Source organism: Python bivittatus, unplaced genomic scaffold (assembly GCF_059951505.1).
Source record: "Python bivittatus isolate LINGU-HERP-01145 unplaced genomic scaffold, Pbiv_v1 ctg000350_np1212, whole genome shotgun sequence".
NCBI classification, from domain to species: domain Eukaryota; kingdom Metazoa; phylum Chordata; class Lepidosauria; order Squamata; family Pythonidae; genus Python; species Python bivittatus.
In genome coordinates this window covers 1,635,991-1,658,727 of record NW_028277074.1, presented here as the reverse complement: position 1 = coordinate 1,658,727, position 22,737 = coordinate 1,635,991, and the positions used below count along the sequence as shown (strand labels likewise).

Genomic DNA, 22,737 nt, shown 5'->3' with positions numbered 1-22,737 from the left:
AGAAAGGACAAAGTAATTGCCTCAAAATGGGTGCCACTGAATCAATGGACGAAATCATTGCTATGGAAAACCACCAGTGGTATGCAAAATTCATGAAAGAATGCCCATCAGGACAACTCACCATGTATGAATGCAAGAAGATCCTTCGTCTTGAAAATTCAACTATCCAGGCAAATAATTATGTTGAGAAAGTATTCAATATTTTTGATACTAATAAGGTAAGAGTTATTTATACAGTGCATAGTTTTAGGTAATTGTGTGCTGTTTTTCATTTATTGTGTACAGAGCATTTTAGCATCTTAAGTTTGACGTATATTTTGATTTACAGTTTCATTCTGGAAAAATTGCATCTGCAAGAGATAAATGTAGCTAGTAAAATGAGTATGTGCCCGTTTAATGATTTTAATATGTCAGTGATTAAAAATATATTTTATAGTTCTGATAGTGATCTTGATATTTCATGCTTTGTGTGCTTGGAAAAAAAAATACAATGCCCAGCATATGCTAACAACTTATATTAATATATGCAGAACAGGATTTCTCAACAACAAAGCCAAAGAAGAAAACAGTCTCTCAAACTGACAGAATTTCAAAAATGATTATGAGTGTGTTTTCAAACATTCATTTTAACTGGGTTTTCTGATTCTATTAATTTTCTAAGGAAAAAAAATCAATAAAATAATAAAAAGATTCTTCTTCAATAAAGGCCTATCTAGTTCATCTGTTGCTTTATACATTGGCCAGATATCTGTGAGATGCACAGAATTAAGTTGGATGTAATAGTGATTGACTTCCCTCATTTTGGTTACCAGTTCTGTGCCTTCAATTTTAGAGGGTGCGTATCAATAAAATCAATAGCCATCAATATTATTAATGTCCATGAATTTTTGGAGCCCACCACCTTATCTTGTGCTAAAGGGTTTCATAAATGAACCATACAGTTAGTAAAAAATACTTTTTAGGTCTGTCCAGCTGTTTTATTTTATTGGATAATGCTAGATTCTGATGTTATGAGACAGACAGAAAAGTTGCCTTTTCCACACAGTTTTCTTATTGCTATACATACCATACCGTACTTCTATAGTATGTCCTTGCCCTTTTGTCTAAAGTTGTAAGCCCAATAGTTGAAATATTTCATCACTGCAGCTTTGTTTGCCTTTTTCCAATTCCATCCAAGTACTATAATATTCTTTCTGAGATACAATAATAAGAGCTGTATATAACATTCCAAATGTAATTGCATCATATTTACTCATTTGTTTTATATTTGCTTCCTCTCCTAATGATCCATTCTTTAAAAAACAAATTCATTTATTTACAATTTATTTGTGACAGTTTATTTCATAATACTTGAGGTATTTATAAAACTTTTTTTTAATTGTCTTCCTGGAAAAACTAGACATATTAAATTTGTAGGAATTAGTGATTGGGTTGTACTTTGGGGAATTACTGACTTAATGTAAGCCTTTTGACTAAAGTTGGGTGTGATCTGATCTCAGGCAAATTATAAGATAGCAGTGATAACCATTATTATTTGAAGATTCAATCTGTCATGTAGTATAACTTTAAGAATATAACCCAGCAACTGCACTGTTTTCACTGAGACTTATATATTACAACATACTGTGATTTGCACACTAATTTATTTTTGTGACAACAGAATATTAGAAATTGATCGTAGCAGGTTGTGTTTTTTAATGAGAAGAGCTTAAAGAAAAGCAGAATGACTTCAGCAGAAGAATTAGGATCACTAATCCTTTTATTAAGTGTCAAAACAATGTGACTCATATGAACCACAATTAGCTCTCATTACTTTTTCTTAGCACTGAAACAGCTGAAGAGATCCTGAAAAAGGGGCTCTGGTTAGGTACAGAGTTATAAAACTGGAGGAAACAATCCTTACTATTAGCCTATTGAGGTTATGTCTCCATTTTCTTGATATGAAATCTCCACTCGCCTACCCATAAAGCCAAGTTATATCATGTCCTGGGATGTGATAAAAATAGAAGCAAAATCAGCAGTTACTTATATTTTTTTATTGATGGATTAAGGGAGTTTAGGGAGGATCACTTTTTATGCAGCATGTGATTCCCATTCAGCTTTTTAACTCCTCCTCCTCCTCCTCCTCCTCCTCCTCCTCATCTTTAAGAACAAATTATATCACCTGGTGGATTTCCACAGATTGTCTGTACACTCACTGGCTGCCACCAATGAGCACTTCTGAACTTAAATAATCTTATTGCTTATTCATATGCATACATTCACAGAAAGCATACATATATATATACATAGAGCATCAGTTTTTATTACCTAGAGCAACATTCCTTAAGCTACAGTCTCTCAGAAATAGTGGGCTGTAATGCCACAACTGGATGTGTTGTCTAGGAATTCTGGAAACTGTAATTCTTACGAACTGAAGAGTACAAGTCTGGGGGTTACCATAAGAGTCCCTAGTGTTCCACTAACATCTAGCTAAGACTGTTATGAAACAGTAGCCTCAGATTTTATTTGGCCTACACTAGCTTACAATACTACACTGCTGCATTTGAGCAGGACACTAATATTTAATTTGAAGTGAAAATTCCTCAGACTTTTTTTCTGGTAGCTTCCATTTTCAATTAACTGTATTTGATCTATCTTGATCTAAGATAAACTGATTAATTTTAACTATGATTCACTTGGCTATTATAACTATTAATTTTAACTATGATTCACTTGGCTATTATAAATCAGCATTAATGATTTCTAATTTTGGCTTATTTGGATAAAGCATAGTTAAAACTGTGGCTGGTGTGGGTCTTCCGGACTGTGTGGCCGTGTTCTGGAAGTTTTGTTTCCAACATTTCGCCAGCACCTGTGACCGGCATCTTCAGAGTGCAGGAGCCTCTCTGGGCACAGAGAGAACTGCTCCTGTCTGTGCTCCTGCACTCTGAAGATGCCGGTCACAGGTGCTGGCGAAACGTTAGGAAATAAAACTTCCAGAACACCGCCACACAGCCCGGAAGACCCACACCAGCCATCGTATGCCGGCCGTGAAAGCCTTCAACAATACATAGTTAAAACTGATTGTAATTTCTCGTTCATAAAAGGAAAAGAGTCATGCATACAATTAACATTTAATAGTCCCATCTATAGGTAGTACTTGCTTAATGACCACAACTGGGACTGGCAAGCCACCTATCATTTATTTATTTATTTATTTATTTATTTATTTATTTATTTATTTAGTATGGTCACCCATCTCACCAAGTACTCTAAGCAGCAAACAAAATTTAAAAAATAAAAACAATTAAAATAATGTAAACATTAAAATACATAGCAACTTAGAATAAAGTACCCATTATAATGACTAAATTAACCATGAAACAGGTTCCTGCCCACGCTCAAGGTCCCAGGCCTGGGAACAGAGCCAGGTCTTTAAGAACTTATGAAAAGCCAGCAGGGTTGGGGCCATCCTGATCTCCATAAGTTCCATAAGTCAGCCTCTACAGCAGAAAAGGCACGTTTTCTAGGCCCTGCCAACCAGCGTTCCTTAGCCAATGAAACCTGAAGCATGCCCATTCTGCCTGACAGAATTGGATGGGTAGAAACAACGGGGGAGAAACGGTTCTTCAAATAACCAGGGCCCAAGCCATGAAGGGCATTAAAGGTGACAACCAGCATCTTGCATTGCACCCAGAAGCACATTGGCAACCAATGCAGCTCATGGAGTAGAGGTGTTATATGCACCGAATAACTGGCGCCATTTACTACCTGTGCTGCCACATTCTGCACCAGTTAAAGCTTCTGAATGCTTTTCAAGGGCAGCCCCATGTAGAGTGCATTGCAGTGGTCAAATGGGAGGTCATGACTGACAGTGAGCAGGGCCTCCCAGTCCAGGAATGGGCATAACTGATGCACAACCCAAAGGTATGTAAAGGCCCTGCTCTTCAAGCAGGAGCCATGAGTCTAGGAGGACCACTAGATTGCACACTGGGTCTGAGGCAGTGCCACCTCATCCAAGACCAACAATGGAAAGTCCCTGGCACCAGAAAGTCCAAACATCCAAAGCCATTCAGTCTTGCTTGGGTTGAGCTGAAGCTTGCTGCGCACCATCCAGTTCCCTACAGCATCCAGACAGTGGAATTGGACATCCATGACATCTCTCAAGCAGCCTCAGGTGGAGATATAAAGCTGGGTATCAACAGCATACTGGTGATACCTCACCCCAGACTGTTGGATGACCTCACTCAGTGACCTCATTTAGATATTAAACAGGAGAGGAGAAAGAACCAAACCCTCAGGATACCATGACTGATAGTATCAAAAGCCACTGAGAGGTCAAGAAGAGGTAGGATGGATCACTACCCCCATCCCACTCCCTCCAGAGCTCATTCAAAAGTGCAATCAATGCCATCTCCATCCCATACCCCAGCCTGAATCCCGACTGAGAGGGGTCCAGGTAATACATTTCATCCAGAGTTCTTTGAAGCTGCAGTGTACCACCTTCTCCACAACCTTCCCTAGAAAGGAAAGGTTAGAAACTGGATGAAAACTATCCAGACATGATCGTGGAATGCTGCAATGGTCGTAAATGCCCACCAGTTGCAAAATGCTCAAATTTCAATCATGTGACAGAAGGGATGCTGCGACAGTTGAAAGTGCAAGCACCAGTTGTAGGGTTACATTTTCAGTGCCATCATAATTTTGAATGATCACTAAACAGAGCAGTCATTAAGCGAGGACTATCTGTATTAAAAAATGCAATCTGTTGGGACCTATGTTCTTTTTAAGGTGTGCTTGTATGAGCACAGAGAGTAGTCATGAAATCTGTGTACACAATAAAAAGTCAAGCGCTCACAAAATTAAGTTTAAATAATAATAATCAGGTTAGTCAGCATAAAATTATGGGCTCGTGACTTGCAAGAAGTCCTGCACAAATTCACCACCTTTACTTAATTGCAATAGTGAGGGTGATTGGCACTGCCACAGCGTGGACTGAGCAGGACTGAATGAAGTCATGAGTATCTAACAGAGAGGTTGAAGAGGGCAAATGATGAAGTATGCATAATGTCATCAAGCAAATGCCGTAATTTATGTACTTTGTGTCAGCTGTTGAGACAAGTATATAATTGCAGCATTTGCGTAATGCACCAGCACACTCAAGTCATCATTTTGGTGTCAGTGCAGTTTGATTGACTATATAGTCTGCATATAGCAGAAAAGCTACTCATGCATATGGTATCACTACCCATTTTACATCATAATTGCACTCACTGTGGCACTTTCTTCTCCCCCTCCAAAATTGTGGTGGCCTGATTACCATAATTTCATCCACCTGTGTTTCAGACTGCACTGTGGTGTTAAAGAGTTTGTTTATTTTCTTTAAATACCAACATTGCCTATCTAATGGAAGGCGGACACACACATAGACACAGTAGAGCTTCTATTATTAGGAATACTTTAAAAATGATGCCATGAAATATTTTCTGGCAAGGGCTGATTGTCACATACTCTCAGGAACTTCCAAGAGGTGTTTCTCATATGTGAATATGATGCCAGTGTGAGAGGAATACTGTTGTAGATGGATGGACAGGATAATGGGAGGGATGTGCCTGTGCTGTTGTGCTGTGTTTTGTGACTATAAAAATCCTGTTGGCCATTTAACAGCTTTATTCCACTTTAACAGACATCCTTTCCCCCGTTAGTTCATTAAATCAAGGGTTTTCTATACATATGCTACAGGAAATTGTAAATAAAAGAAGATACCAAATTTTGATGTGTATTTTAAAAAAGAGAACTGCAAAACTACTATCATATCTGAGTATTTCATTACTAATGTAGACAATGAAAAGGACTAGATTTACCGTATACTGATCATAAAAGGATACTATCATTTACCCTCTTTTTTCATATACATGTTTCATTCTTTTTTCATTTCTCCCATCTCTTGGGCACTAATTACCACTTACCTAGTAGCTCTTAGGTATAATATAATTACAGACCATATTTTTCCAGGAATAACTCCTGGGATCATCCAAAGACTTGGAGTTTCTGTGAAAGTATGGACACCATCAGGGGGATCAGGATAGGCTTCCCTAAAGCTGCCATGCACACTTCAGGAGCCTTTATCTAACAAATGTTTTGGTTTAGGTAAGTTATAAAACTGCTTAAACCTGGGGGCTAAAGTTAATCTCTTACTTAAGCTTCTATTCTTACTTAATCTGCATCTCCCTATCATATAAGCAGTTTAAAGCAGAGGTCAATCTAAGTTTTGTGCATGGATAGAAGAAAATAAGAAATGAGGTATAAACTTAAAATAGGGGGAGTGAGGATATCTGCTGCTCGGTAGTATACTGGAGGTGCTGATGAATCAGCATCACGATATAAGTTCTATAATCAAGAGGTACATCTCGATATCCCAAAATTATGACTGATTTGAGCCTGTGTGAATTGAAGTTAATTATATATGTTTATAATATGTATTCAGAGGCAAACCACTATTAAGCGTTTAATAACATTAATTTGAACCAGGGAAACTGAATTTCACTGACTGCTTTTGCAGAGTGTCTGAACTATACCTAAAAAATGTATCCTTTCCACTGAAAGCTCATACATTTATTCTGTAGTACTTTAGTTCTGTGTCGTCTGATTACATCTCAGTCACGTCTACTTATTATAGCTGCCTATTTGGAAGAATTGTTTGACTTTTTAAATGCTATATTTTTCAATGCAAGTACAGTGGTACCTCTAGTTACGAACGCCCTTCCTTACGAATTTTTCAAGATACGACCAGCTCCGGCCCCAAAAATGTACCTCAACCTGCGAACTCCGCCTCTACTTACGAACCGGATCCGCGGCCATTTTCCCTGCTGCCACGCGGTCGCGGCTTCCTGGGGGCGAGATTGCGGTAGCAAGGAGACATTCGGTGAGGCTTGTGGTGTGTTTTGTGGCGTTTGGAAGGTTTTTGTGGCGTTTGGAAGGTTTTTGAGGTTTAAAAATAAAATGCATATGTTTCAGAACTGTTTAGCCATATTTACATTGAACCTTATGGGGGAAATTTACCTGGGGGTGCGACCAAATTCGGAGGGCAGATTAGCTATATTTACTGTACATTGAACCTTATGGGGAAATTTGCCTCGTGGTGTGACCAAATTCGGAGGGCGGAACAGATTAATCGTATTTACACTGAACCTTATGGGAAACTTTACCTCAACTTGAGACCAACTCGAGTTGCAACCAGAGTCACAGAACGGATTAAGTTCGTAACTAGAGGTACCACTGTATAGGTTAACTAGGAAGGAATTCATATTTTAAGTTAGTTATTCGTATTTACTTCTTATATTTTTAAGCCATACTTTAACAGTAGTTTTCTGGGTGGATATGTTACACTGAGCAAGTCTATTTTAAATTTAGAAGTAGATAATAGCCTGCAAATTATGTTAACCATGTTTTTCTTGGCCTAACCTCCATTTCAGTTTCTAACCCCAGCTCATATAACACAAAAGAATATGAATCCAGTCAAAGCATAGACCCATTGATTTCAGCAGTCCATTAAGTCTCTATCCATCCTAATGCTACAGAGTACTTTAAAAATATGAAAAATTTATTATTAACCCACCATACTTTTCCCACCATGTAACTGTAATTTCATGTGGGGGAATGGATGAATAGGTATGTTATTTGTTCTCTAATGAAGAAAAATAAGATTTATATATTCATATATATATATTCATATACAGGTAGTCCCCAGTTTAAGAATGAGTTTTGTTTCAAGGTCTGTCCTTAAGTCAAATTTGTATGTCAGAACAGTATTATTGCATAATACTGTATAAGTAGTATTGTGTAATTAACTTGAAGCATTGTGTATTTAACTTGAATTTTGCTACAATAGGCTCCATTCTTAACCATGGGTCATCCATAAACCAGACATTCTTAACCTGGGGATTATCTATATGTATGCATGTGTGTGTGTGTGTGTAGAATAAGATTAACACTAATAGACACACACACACACACACATCGTGTGCATCTTTGGTCACTGAATAAACTAGAATAAGATTAATGCTAAGACTTGAAAAAGAACAATAGGGGAACATGTTATTAAGCTGAAAATGGAAATTATGAACTAGGATCAGCACTGATGCTAAAAATTTTTTTGAAAGAAATATAAATAGTGCTTGTTGGAATATAATTACAGAAGCCTATTAGTGTAGTAACATAGAATCAATTATAAATCAAGAGAGAAACTAAACAATAAAAATGAGATGGAAGAAAGGAAAAAATATGAATGTTGAAAGCTAGCTTGCTATTCTATGATTTTCAGATAGCCAATGGAAATGTTACAACACTGTTGTGTTTGGATTTTTAATAATGGGTTGGTGGCTACCTTTTTTTACATGTTATTTGCACATAAAAATAACTTCTGCCTACAAGTCAGTCAAATTAAACCAGGAGTTATAACTAACAGAAATACAATGAGGTGCAGTGGAAAATAAGGAATGATAGATCATGTTAAAACCATTTAGAAACGTGTTCTTAAATAAATAAATGACATACTGGATTATTTGAGTTGTGGTTTGAAGAAAGTGAAATCCATTATAAATTTCATTTCCATTGCTGCTCTGTCTCATAATCAGCATTTGACGTTATCTACAATGGAAGAATGGATGATGAAGTTGATGGAGTTACCCAAGATGGCAAAACTGACAGCTTTGCTTAAAGAAAAAAACACTGATTAACTTTAATGCCAATTGGAAGCCCCTTTTGGATTTTTTGCAGGAAACAGAAAAAAATGAAATTATGATATATGAATTTGATGATTAGTTAAATTTATAGATTATACAAAACATGTATATCAAGATGTAGCTTTAGAGTAAGAGGTTATCATATGATCCATTTATATCTGCTGTATAAGAAGTCAGAAGTTATGCTTTTTACAATCTGCCAAATATTTGTTCTCTGTAACCAGCTAAAAAGTAGATTTGTCTACTTTATACCTGGTTACTACACTAGATACTACCACTAGATGTAAAATTTGGGGCTAAGATCTCTGAGTTTAAATTGATTTGAGCTCAGATAAAGATATGTACTATATATTGACATGAAGCAAATGGAGAAGGAGGAAGATGACAATAATGGTGATGATTACCCTCACAACCCATTTACAATACTTCCCAATTGTAGAATATTCTCCTAAACACAATATCCCAAGTGTCTAAACCCTATTTATTCTCCCAGGTCTTTCCATCAAATCTTGATGGAATTAATTTATGCTGCTATTTGCTGCTTTTTTAAATTGTTAGGCTTTTATATTGCTGATTCCTTTATATGGATAATCTTTGTGTTTAAGCAGTTTTAAAGACCCTCAAGGACTGAAAAGGAGGAATGGAATTTTGAAGAGGGAGATAAAAATTCTTAATTAGTGAAATAAATAAGCAATCAAAATGCTTCATAGAATATTTCCTTACAACAACTCTCAGGAAGCCCAGTTTTATTTCTGATAGTGTAGGAGATAGAGGACAGGAGAATAGAAATCTGTCTAAAATTGATTAGCACATTCATGAGTGAGGTGAGCTTTGACGATTTTCTCATTGAAAAAAATTAGCACCAACAATCAAAAACCATAATTATCCATTGAAGTGGATTAATGAATACCCTGGAAGAAACTAGCTTCATAAAGGTAAAGTGAAACAGCACAGGATCACTGCATAGATGAAAACTGAAATTTTACATAAAACTTAATTTGAAAGCTGTTATGCTGCACTTCATTATTAGAAAAAAGGACACTTTCAAGTAACAGGGCTTTCACTATTTATTCAATTATCTTTCTGTTGCATCCATGTAATTACTTGAAACCACTCTAGAGCAATTTCCACTTACATGACTTGCCAACTGCAATCAGAGGTGCTGAGTGCAACTAACTAAATACCATACTTCATAAGCTGCACTGTTTATATAACTGGTAAGAGGAACATCTGTGCTGAAGAAAACCTCCAGAGTTCAGTTCTAGAACTGATAATTTGCACATATTTAATAAATCTATTATTTGCAATTAGAGATTTCAAGTGAAGATTCCTTGGGGTTGGTAACATCCAGAAGTGGTAAACTGGACCTGCTTTTATGCACTAGTTCTTCTAGTTTAGCAGTCGGATATTTACAATTTTCCAGAAATTGTTGGATCTCAGTTCCCAGCAGCTCTGTGCAGCAGGCCAATGGGGATTGATGGGTTCAACTGTTCTGCACTATTATTCATATACTGTTCTTGGGTTCAGAGAGATTCACAAAAATGTAGAACAGTCTTTCAGAAAAGTGATTTGATAAAATAAATCAACAAAAAAAACCCAGCAAATTGTCATGCCAACAATACTATAACACTAAGGGCACAAGTTGTTCCCTCCCCCCATTCATGTTAGAAAAGTTTATGTGCTTACATATTATAAAAACATGATCTCAACACATAGTAAATAACACGTTTCCTTTTAAGCATGATCATTTGGTCCTAATTAAACTGTAGATCACATCCACTTTTGAGTATTCTATCTCTTTCTGTCTCATACATTCAACTTGTAGGAATGCAGCTATTTGTCCAAGCATACTTACAAGCTGCTGACAAATTTGCTTTCGATTTATCATAATCAAAAACTGAACAATTTCAACTGTGTTACAGTTCTGTTCCTATGGAATCATTGCTAAGAGTTTGGCATGCTTCTAAGGCAGGGTTCACGCATTGTGCAAAACATTTTTTTTTTAATTGTTGTTCAACAAGCTATCATGGTTCAATAAATTTAAATTATGGTTTACAAATAAAAATGGCTTTGAAACCCAAACAAACCATGTTATGGTTTAGTGAACCAATAATACACTGTAAATATGTAACATTTAGTATTCCATATATTACAATTCCTAAATAGGAAAGCAGACATGATATAAAATGAAACAAATTGCTTTTTCACTTATATATTCACACAATTAATGTAAAGTACAAAACTCAGGATAGGAAAAGTTTCTTTTTAATATCCTAAGTGTTATCCAATTAGTAGGTGTCAGATAAAAAGCTACTTTTTGCTGTATATTTGATTTTATTGTTAAGGATTTAATCCTGGAAATGTATTTCCCCACTAAATGCAATGAGGTCACTTCTAACCTGTCCACTGTGATAAAATAATATGGATTTTTCCAAAAGAACCAGAGTCAGCATCAAAGGAAAGAGAGCCCAGACGCTATTATTTGAAAATGAGAAATGCCCACATCTCACTAGATACCTGGCATTCCAAAATGAAAGAAACAGAAACACACTCCACACTCCGGAAGAATGAGGAAACAAATCAAAGAAATAAAAAGTGGCATCTTGTAAATCAGCATTGCCCAAGGCAATTTAGTAAGCAGTGGATTATGAAAGACCTGAAACAAAAAATCACAGTGGAGTCACTCTAGGACTGGGGCTTGGCCAGTTCTAGGTCACTAGAGTTAGGTGAGCGCATGAATGAGTGCAAAAGCAAAAATGTGGGTGATAAACCTTCCAAAGCAGTAAATGTAGGTATGCTTGGAACGTTTTGTTCTCGTAACTTGCTAAAAGATCCAAGCTGCTTCTCTAATCAGCACCTAGCAAAAGTTACAGAAAGAAGCCACACCGAGTGTTGTATGTATGTGATTTTCGAAAATAATGTATCCCTCTCCCTTTATCATAGCTATGCAAAAATGAGCTTCCTTCAAGGGAGCCACTTCTGAGAAGCTGATCAATGCAAGTGGGAGAAACTTGAGAATATGCTCAAAAGAGAAAGGGAAAGAAAAGTGACAGAAAATAAGTGGAACTATAAAACATAGGGCCAGTTCAATTTGGGGAGAAAATGTTGTAACACTCTACTATAAACTTTCTTCACTCGACGTGTTCCAAATACAAGAAGAAACAATCCTTTGTAAATCAGGTCCAAATATTTGTGAGATTCGCCTATGTAAACAACCTTGTACCTTGTACCTCAAGGATATCCCTCTCTGAAGATGTTATTTTGTTAAGACCAGTTTGGATCTTATTGTTAACTGCTTTTTTTTTATTGGTCTAAATGCAAATATCTTATACTCTAAGTGACTGTGCCACAGTATATAAAATGGCTAATATGGAAAAAACTTAGTTATGTTTACTAAATAGTCTGTGAGTATAAAAAGTATGTTGGCCTCTTAAATTCATCTATGCTATTGTTATACACTTACTTACCCAGACGTAAATGCCTTTAAATTCAATGTAACTTACTTCTGAGAAAGTATGTATGTATGTATTTTTCCACATTCTGACAAATGAAGTTATCAGCAAAAGGACAGAAGAATTTTGGCAGAATTATTGCCAGCAGATGTCTGGGCAATTGAAATTCCCACTACCACTATCACATTCCTCTTTGAAAAGCTTGTCATCTGATACAGAAAGACCTCATCTGTATCTTCTGCCTGCTCAGGTGGGCTATAATAAACTCCCACAATAGGATTACTTTTGTTTTGCTTTCCTTTTATTTTTGTCCAAATATTGTTTCAAGAAGAGTTCTATGCTCCAATTCCTGAACATCTCTGCAAATTTATTTTTTCCTTACATATCGTGCAGCACCCCTACTCCTTCTGTTGGATTTGCTCCTTTTGCATAAATGGTAGCTTTCCAGCATTGTGTGTCAATCATGAATATCATCCCACAACCTTTCAGCAATACCTATCACATCATCTTTCTCTTTCTGAATTAGGATCCCTAGTTCTCCCTGTTTATTTTTCATACTGTCTGTTGGTATAGAAATATCTGACATTTTGAGTGGCACCACCTACTGGCCTCTTTGTTGTACCTTCCTGATAAACTCTGACTTTCCAACCTGGCCTCATGCTTTCTCTTTTTGTTTCTGAGTTTTTGACTCTAGTCCTTGGCTGCATTTCAAGCCTTGGTTTTTGCCTGTTGTTATCCTACTTCGCATCTTTCTCATGAATGTATTGCAATCATTGGCCATCATGGCACAGTCTTATGAGGTATTTCTGAGTACGCCTTAATGGAACACCATGGAACCTTTGTTAGAATAAGCACACGTAGTATTGGACAGCAAATGCCTGAAAAGAAAATAAATCAAAAGTACAAGAGTTAATATGAGTCCCTGATATGACTAGCCTTCTCAAGGAAAGAGATGAACAACTTACATTGCTGTTTTTCACACAGAGCAACAACTGCATCAACCGCATGCTCTAGTAACATCATAGTTAGGTTACTGCCAATGTGCTTTTTGTGGGATTGCCATACAGAAATTTGAGCTGCAATGGAATGAGGCAGTGAGGCTGCTCTTCTCAATGGCTTGAAGCAGTTCTTGATGTGAAAGTGCCATTCTCATGATGGACAGTAGTGAAGTTTCTGAAGTTTACCACTTCTACTTTTTAAAGTTGGTGGGCAATCTGAAGCACTGGTACAGACAGGAAGCCTCTGTATCACATCATGATGATGATGATGATGATGATGATGATTGGTCTCACAGTCAGCCAGATGTTTAGACTGGATTTGGCATTTTTATCCACCTATCAAGTCCTTCCCAAGGACCTGGGATAGGCAGATGTGGTCTGATAGTGTTAAAGGTTTCATCGCAGGATATAAGCTGTTCCAAGTAAAGCTGCCTTTTGGAATTGACTGATGGTGATTTTTTTTATTATTATTCTCCATTATTATTCTCATAATCTATGGATGTACAGTAAATTGTTTTCCTTCTCTTTCTGACCTTCTGCTGGTCTTTTTCTTCTTCCTGAATGGGGGACTGTTGTGTAGCAAGTAAGCAGGCACTATTGTGGTAGCTCTGGGAAGTTATAGGATGAAGAAGGTGCCATCCAAACAACTTTATATTATTTTTGCAGCAGGTTATCCTCTTATTAATATTATTGTCAAAATAAATGCAGTTCCATATAAGTTGTAAATATGCTTTTCTTTCTTTTTTTTAAAAAAGGATGGGTTTATTGACTTTTTGGAGCTTATAGCTGCAATAAATCTGGTGATACGAGGAAAAATTGACCAAAAATTGAAATGGTATTTTAAACTTTATGATGCTGATGGAAGTGGAACAATTGACAAAAAAGAAGTAATAAGCATATTAATGGTGAGTAAATGTCACAAGTTTGCCATGATGAATCATTCTATGGGATTTTAATACTGTAAACATATGATGTTTTGACTAGCTTAATGACTTTTCAATAGTTATATGGCCAAATTGTCATTTATTATTCCTTTGCTGTCCCAGAGATCAAAGACAAAGGCAATATGGAACTACACTGAGATTTCCCCACTTCCACTAGATGGGAATGAAACTACCTAGGGCTGCTATCAGCACTTGGTATTTTGTGGAAGTCAACTAGCTCAAAAGCATTCAAAGGAGCTGCTCTGCTTAAGGTAGTTCTGAGTGATTGCAACCAAACATTTTAGCACCTTCAGAGATGAACCACAATGGTGGAAAGGGCTGGACCAAAGTTGGTGGGTGGGAAAAGAATAGTTTCATTGTTCATGGGAGGAACTGAGTAACACAGCTGTTTTACATATTATTTGAAGAAACTGGGGGGGAAAATGCAACCATCTTTTGTTGTGTTCATTGTCATGCCAAGTGCCCAGTATCATCATTGCCATCATTCTTTGTATTTTAAACAGATTGTAAAGGGGAGGGGGGAGAATTCTTATTTATATAATTGCAAGCAAAATAACTGTTCAGCCACCAAAAGTAAAATTATGTTTATCTTCATAAAAGGATTGTAATTTCTAAACATTTTTTTTTTGCAGGAGAAAAAGGTTTCATGGACATGTAAAACTGACCTGTGTCCAATCTTAAAAATATTTGTTAGACCACTTAGAGCAGAAGTGAATCTAATCTCCTCTCCTCTCCTCTCTTCTGCAATATCCAAGTTAGAGTACTTGGGGCATTGCAGGAAATTAGAATAATGGCTAGGGTCACTATCACTGCAGTTATGTATAGCCAAGAATAATATCCAAGAGGTCTACTAACAGAAAAAGGTACCCAGAAAACAATTTGCCCAAGACCTTCTTAAACTTGGAGTTGGGCCTAAGACTTGAATTAGGACAAAAAATCCACAGTATGAAGGATTCTGGGACAAATTGATCTCTCAGTTCATTCAGAGGTAATCGACCATGCCTGAGAACAGTTTCTTGTCCAAATAATGACTGAGTGTGCTGAATGAACACTTAAGAGGAAAACACCACAAGATTTGATGAAGCTCCTGATATTTGTGTGTATGAATAACTGTTCTAGAACAGCAGGACTAGAAGAAAAGTACTTAATGTAATCTTTTTTGTATAGCCTATTTTGTATCCTAAACTCATCCCTAAGTTTGTTTTCTATTCATGTAGTGGAATAAAGTATGAGCACAAATGGGAACAAAGTAACAGTGGCTCAACAATTACATTACATCATATCTGGTATTTTTAGCCTTTTAACATTCAATTATTTATTTATTAAAGAATTTACAGTTATAGACTAGAGAAAACAAAAACAAAAATATCCAGCATAAAGGCTATCACAGCAGGAACTAAGGCCACCTAGATTATGTTCAGATTGAATTATTTCTGACCGCCATGGCTATGGCACAGCAATTTTGTCTCAGTTATCATACCTAATTTGGCCCTTTAGAAAAGCCAGTTCAAACATTCAGAAGATTTCTGCAGTGGAGTTCTCATAATTTAGGCTTCTGTCTGTTATACATGTTTTGATTTGGATCCCTGCATTGACTTAAATGGTTCCTTTCCAAGTCTATGCTTCTTAGTTAATTTATGTTTTTATAGTGTGCCCCAGTAAGAAGACTCTATATGGCAGGTTACAACAGAGTAAAAATATAAATAGTGCAAAACAATATATGAATTCTAAATAAGGGGGCGGGGGCTGAGCAGATCTCTGGTGGTAGAGAGTTTCAAAGTGCAGGAACCACAAGAGAAAAGGCCTTCTGTGGTTCATATCTCCCTAACCTCTGGAGTTGGGGGAGCTCTTAGAAGGTGCTGTCAAGGGGCAAATTCAATTCTGGCAAGGTGATGCGTAATATATCTCAGCGCTACACTATGTAAGACATCATAGGTATTGGCCAGCAATCTGAATTGGCCCCATAAGGCTACTGGTAATCAGTGTAGTGATTTTAGAAGAGATGTTACCCTGCAATGATACTGTTGACCTGCCATCTCTGCAGGCTCCTCTACATACTTTACTATGTATTTTACTAAACCCATGGTGTGTCTACACGGATAAATACTAAGATACTGTATGCAATCACCATCTGCATTTCTTCAGCTACAGTACAAATTTAAAAGCAGTAGGAGTGTGCTTTTCCATTGTTTACTTCCATTTATCTATCATATTAACCTCTTTTTGTTAATTTATAAACAGATCCTAATGTTCAAAGGTAGTGAAAGCATAGTATTTAAGTTACTATGATGCTTGCTTAAAATAAAATGATTAATTTTATGTGGGATAAATGAGGAAAGCTTTCTTACTGTACTGTATATCTACAGCTGAAATCTGAATTTTAATATAGGTAAAACATAGGGTAAAAATTTAACAGTATTTCAAAATAAATTAAATATCCAAAATAAATTAAATATCCAAAGATGTTTGATATGCAAATTAAGTATATAAACTTTTAGGTTCTTTTAAATAATTTGATTAGCTCTCAGTGTTGATTCTCCTGGAATTCTTTTCTACCCATGCCTCAAATGCAGAGTATAAAAAATCTACCTCTTATATTTGCAACATGGATATAGGTAGTTATTCTTGCATTCTTATTTATTTAGGCTATTCGAGCCATCAATAGCAACCAAGAGATGACTCCTGAAGAATTCACAAACATGGTTTTTGAGAAGATAGATGTAAACAATGATGGTAAGAGTAAATAAATCTTCAAAGTTATTTTCAGTCTTTTGAAGTAACTTTGAAATTTTATAAAAGCATTCTGTTGATAAATCTATAACGGGTTAGCAACATGTATACTTCAGAGATGTTAGAACTGGTTAACACTAATCTGATTATATAAGAAGATTACTGTATAACGAACATAGTATCTAGCAAAAGTTGGAAATTTCTTTATTCAAGGTTGCCATTCAGACTGTATGGCCTGATCTCACTGTGTGGTAGCAGCAACATGAAATAGAAGACAGCAGAGAAAGGGAATGGGGAAAAATATGGCTCATACATTTCACTTTGTATAGTCGAGCTCCATTTCTTTATTGAACATATTTTATTAAGCTGGTTTACAGTGATTCTAACAAAAAGTCGACTGTATTGCAATTCTTTGTCTTACAACTTTGTTTTTGTATTTGATCCAGGTACTAGGGTATCCTGCCAGAAGTGGTCATTTCACTTGGTAGCTAAAAAGTTATAAATATATTTAATGATAGACATACTTTGTGGTATTAGAGCAAAGTGCTGAATCTTGCCATGAGAATCAAGGGTGAGAAAGGTGAATGCTTGAAATGTTTCAAGCTGTATTTTTATCCAAATCAAACAGGATAATTTTACTAAACTTCATTCTTCAGTTGCATTATTTAGTAATATATGCTTGCTTTGATTGTATGTTAGGGAAACCTGATTTTTTTTCAGTTAAGCTCTATTGTATATATAAATCTCAGTTTGTTGTCAGTTCAGCATCATATCAATTAAACCCCTAAGCAGCATACTACCAATACCAAAAAGAAATATTGAAGAAAAACTTCCATATTTGCTCTTGAGTCTCTATTAGTTCTTTCCTTCCAATATAAAACTGATTGGAATGGAATAAATATGCAAAGCTAAGGGAAGATGAGAGACTCTTTCTTCTGATGCATTAAAATGAAACTAATAATTGAGATTCAAATTAGATAGGTCCACAAAGACAAATATATTTTTCTTCTGCCTTTTTATTGTTTCAGTAAAAGCAGCTTGAGGAAGCAGGGAGTTTGAATTGTCTGCCTGAACATTTGCTTAGAGCTTAAGATTTCCTTTCCCCAGCTTTCATCATTCCCATTCCCCACCCTGAAGCATAGTGATCTGTGGCATATCTAAGCAGTATCTTTCCAGCCTTCCTCAGTCTAGGCTCTCCACATAGATGGCCTTTAAATATTAGAATGTCATTTGAGTGGAGGGCAACAGATTGAAGAAGTCTTCTCTATTCAGTATAGCAAACTAGTTATTATGTTAGTCTGTCCTACAGATGGCACTGCAGGATTCACAAATGCATCAAATGCATTTTCAGATGAATGGAATATTTGGTTCCCTACAAACTGGAGAACATTGTTGGGCACCTATGTTAACTTTACCAACTTATAAATGTTGCAGTGCTGGGATAGTGTTTTCCATAACTCCAAGAGTGTGAAAGTTCAGGAGGATGGCATTTGGGAGAACAAATAAGTCTACAGAAACTTTGCCAATAAAGGAATCCATATTGTTTTCATAATAGGGGAACTGACCTTAGAAGAATTCCTGAATGGAGTGGAAAATGATGAACACTTCCTCGAAATGATTTCAAAGAGTTTTGAGCTCTCCAATGTACTGAAAATTATACAAAGTGGGAGAAGACACAGCATCTGACACATATAATAAATGGGACTTGTGACAAACAGAACAATGCAAGGAATGTAGTATCAAGTATTCAAGACTGAATGTTACATTTCCCATCCACTGTTCAAAGCATAAGAAGGTCTAGACAGATTATCACTTCAGAAGTGTTCCTCATCTATTTTCTCTCCCTTTTCCTTTCCATAAGATGTAGCAGCTTTTGTCTATATATGCCACAAAGCTCTTTAATGCTGAATAAAATAAACACAGTATATAACTGGCACTGGGACAAGATATCCAAATAAATAAATAAAGTGGGAAGTGGGGAGAGGTCTCTTTAGAAGATACAGAATAGATAAATTGCTTAAATATAATTTGTTTAACTTGAAATGTGCAACATGGTTATAAACCACTAGATAGGATTGGCCTGTGTTTAGATCAGTTAACGATGAAATACATTTTTGCATTAACTTAACATCTGTACTAATCAGTGTTTAAAATAGGAATGGGTTATCTAAGAAACACCTCAATCATTTTAACGTTCTAAATATCTACTTGGAAAAGCAGTTAACTACTTTGGTATTATGGGAATTATTTAAAATATAAAGTGTGTTACAGTTAAAAAAAAGGAGTTGCTGTTTTTTTTAAAAAAACTTCACATTTGTCATGGAATGATACAAATTTGAGGAAATAATTAAAAAATCAGATGATACATTTCAAAACTTTGCCTTTAGCTATCAAAGATTAATTCTAATATATAAAAAGAAACATGTTTAACAATACAACAATTTAATGGTAAACAAAACTATCTCTTTTGAAATCCTGGAGTAAAGGCCAATGCTCTTTCCTGCTTGTATATCTTTTTCTTCTTATTGCTTTTTATGCAGCATAAACAGTTCCCAGCAGTTCTAAAATTATATTCAGAAGTAAAGCTTTCAAAATACTTTTTCTGGCTATGGGCTTTAAAATAACAAAACAGTCATACAAGCACACACCTGTACATCCCTCTTACAGTTTTCAGAATGTGAAAGAACCAGACTAAATCTTGAGACACTAGAACAGTGTGTCATTCCTACATTCAGATTTGTCACCTAAGTTAATCTCTTCACTTCAGTAAACTAATCATTCTTCTCTCCTTTCCCCTCTCCCCTCAGTCCAGGAAGGAAAAAAACACACACATTTTTTGATAGTTTCCCAAACCATGAAGTGAGATTTAGTTTTTTTATTTCTTTTAATTTGGTAAATTCTCCGGGAAAATTGTCATAATTGCTATGAACCATAAAGCAAGTTAGAAGAGGATTCTTGCTCAATTGGGTAACAGCCCCTCCCTCTTTTTTTCTTTCTGTCTATACCCTTCTTATGGTCCAAAATAAGTTAAGCCAATTTCTATCACACTAAGCCACTGAAAGAGCCCAACATGGCCAAAAAGCCTTTTTGTTATAGTTATTTCTCTCCCTCCTAAAACAGAAACATTTCTCCCCTTCCCACCCAGAAAGTATCATTTTTATCTTTCTATTCTCATGCTAAGTTGTAGTTAGTACCCACGCACCTTCTTAGCACATGTGTTTATGGATGAATTCTACATTTTTAAATGTCTTGCTTTTTTGCTATGTCAAGAAGCTTTAAAAATTGCATCATTGTTTTAGTTTTATTTTTCTACTTCCCTTATGTATAACTGTACTCTGTATATGGTTTATTAAAGTGAACCATTTTTTGAAATCCCATTTCCCTGAATTTTCTCAGAACTCATACTTTGTATTGTGTTGTTTTCTATTGTAATGTATTTTTATTGTTTGTTGATAAATAAACATAGAAAAAAATCCCTCTTTATTAAATTAAATATATTAAATTCTCTTCAGACTATTAGCTGCTTAAGGCTTCTGATCATTGTAACTGGCATCAACAGTCAGCCAACATTCACTAAACTACAGCCTCCATGATAGGGTAATGCCAGAAAGGCTCTGAATACACACTTCTCTGGCATGAACTTTAGCACATATCCTCAACCCCTCCTCTCCTAGATACTTGTGCGTGGGGGTGTGTGGGGGTGTGTGCAGAAATCTGGGGAAATGAAACAAGAAATCTCTGTGCCTGAGCTGGGAAAACAAGCAAAATATACTGACAAGTTCCTGAAGAAGCAGGGACAAAGAATCATAGATTCCTAAGATTTTAGGTTATTTCTAGGGAATAAGCCACAACTCCAGTTAAATGTTGTATCATGCTGCAAATTTTGTCTGTGTCAGAAACCCTAGTTTTTCTCATTCCTATTTCTTTGCACAAGTAGGCCATTCTGTGTAATATCAGCCTGAGTTCAAGTTTTACATTAATAGCACTATCAAAATGATCTATACAGTCCATCTGCCCAGTTCAAATCTTCTATTGGGAATTAAACTCATGAACCTTCACACTTTAGATGGCTTATATATAGCACATTAATTTAAGAGCTATCTAGGTCCTGGTTTTCAGTGGTATCAAGAAGTGTTATCTGAATGGTCTGTAGAATCCATACTCCCTTAAGGTTCCCAAGTACCAGGTTTAACATGACTTCTGCATACCCCTCTTGGAGGGAATGGGATTTCTCTAGTTTTACACAATATATATTCCATGTACTATAGAGATGCACTGTATATAGTCATCTAAATTGTAAAGATCTAAGAGTTCAATTTCCAGAAGATTTGAACCCCATAGAATAACATCTGGCTACCCTCATCTGAGAAGTCCCAATAAGTACAAATCCTGTCATGTGGTGCCTCCTGGTAGTCAATGTAAGTGAAAATACTAACAGGAAATATCCAGGATATACAGCCTCCAGCATGTCACCCCATGGGTTCACCCATAGTGGGATACGGAGACACTACAGGCAGCCCTCTCCTGTCTCTCTCCTACACACACAAACACATACACATTCTCTGTAAATACTTTTAAAGGATACTGCTGTTTGTGCCTGAGACACATAGGCATTTCCCCTTTTTCTTTTTTTCTGATTTTTTTTTTTAGCAGAAAAGTGAAGTGACTGGCACACAGAGGACTAATTTTTATTTTAGTTTCCAGGTTTGATGGGACAGCTAGGTTAGTGTTATGGAGCAGAATTCCCCTGTACACTATGGAGAGTAGGAAGGCATCTTTGTCCAGTCAGAAGATGACATTGCAAAGGACATGTTGTATTCCAAGATTGTAATGTCCAAGGTTGGGGTAGCCATCTTAAGCATCCCAAAGGGACCGAATGACTCAAGAAAGTAAACAGAATGTGCCTGATTCCTACAAAGATTTGCTCATAAAGTGAAAACAAGATATAATACCTGATGTGATGTGAAGATGTAGGAGCCAACATAGCCAAGGAACCAAACAGCTGGCAGTTTATGGCCCAGTTACCAGACTGGAAGGGCTATAGAAATATACCAAGGTTACCACCCCAAGTTATTTGTGAGATGAAAGGAAACCCAGCTAGTCAAAGATAACCCAGGAGCTACACCATGATCAAATGGGGCACCATATCACATCAGACACTAGCTATGCCACGTAAAGCACTACTTAACCCAGCCATACAGGACAAGCTTCCAGTCAGATTAGCCTCCATGTGTGTCAAATGCAGAGAAGTGGGAAATCTCAAGAGGTAGTATCCCAAAGTGAAGGCCTAACCTCCCTGTAAAGACTCCCCTAAATTTAATGTGGATGTTATTCTACCTACAAAGCAAGTAGGTGTGATAATAGATAGACATCCAGTAGTAGTTTAGAAAAATACTGGAGCCACAATCTTCACTCACTTGTGAAAGACCAACACTTGGTCAACACACTAGGACACAATGCTGTTTGCCAAGGGCCAAACAAAAACAGCCTTCATTAAACCATCTTTATGCGTTTATCCCAATATTGTAAATGAAGTGATGTTTTAACAGTAGTTTAATGGCTGTTGCAATAATTAAATGGCCAAATTATCATTTGTTTATTCCTTTGCTGTCCCTGGGATCAAAGGGAAAGGGAGCATGGACCTACATTTTTTCTCATAATATTCAGCACAACTCCTGGATACCAGAACACACTTAAACTGCAGACCTGGATCTTAACCCATCCCACATAGCTATAACTCTGATGTCCAAACAATCAGCAGACAGTTCTTTTACCTTGTCTGAATAACAAAATGTTTACTCATTCACTCTTTAATTTACTTACTTTTTTATTCTAAAATTGGTTGTTGGCTGTTTTTAACAAAAGTACTGCCAAACCAAACATTGTG

General features: G+C 36.2%; 1 protein-coding gene across 1 annotated transcript; it reads left to right on the top strand.

The window, feature by feature from the left end:
* Window positions 1-26: 26 nt before the first annotated feature.
* GUCA1C (guanylate cyclase activator 1C) lies at window positions 27-18,547 on the top strand. Its single transcript, XM_007432290.2, has 4 exons — window positions 27-218; window positions 13,932-14,081; window positions 16,766-16,853; window positions 18,406-18,547. The coding sequence occupies exons 1-4, from the start codon at window positions 27-29 to the stop codon at window positions 18,534-18,536; spliced, it is 561 nt and encodes a 186-aa protein (XP_007432352.1). The 3' UTR covers window positions 18,537-18,547.
* Window positions 18,548-22,737: the final 4,190 nt, after the last annotated feature.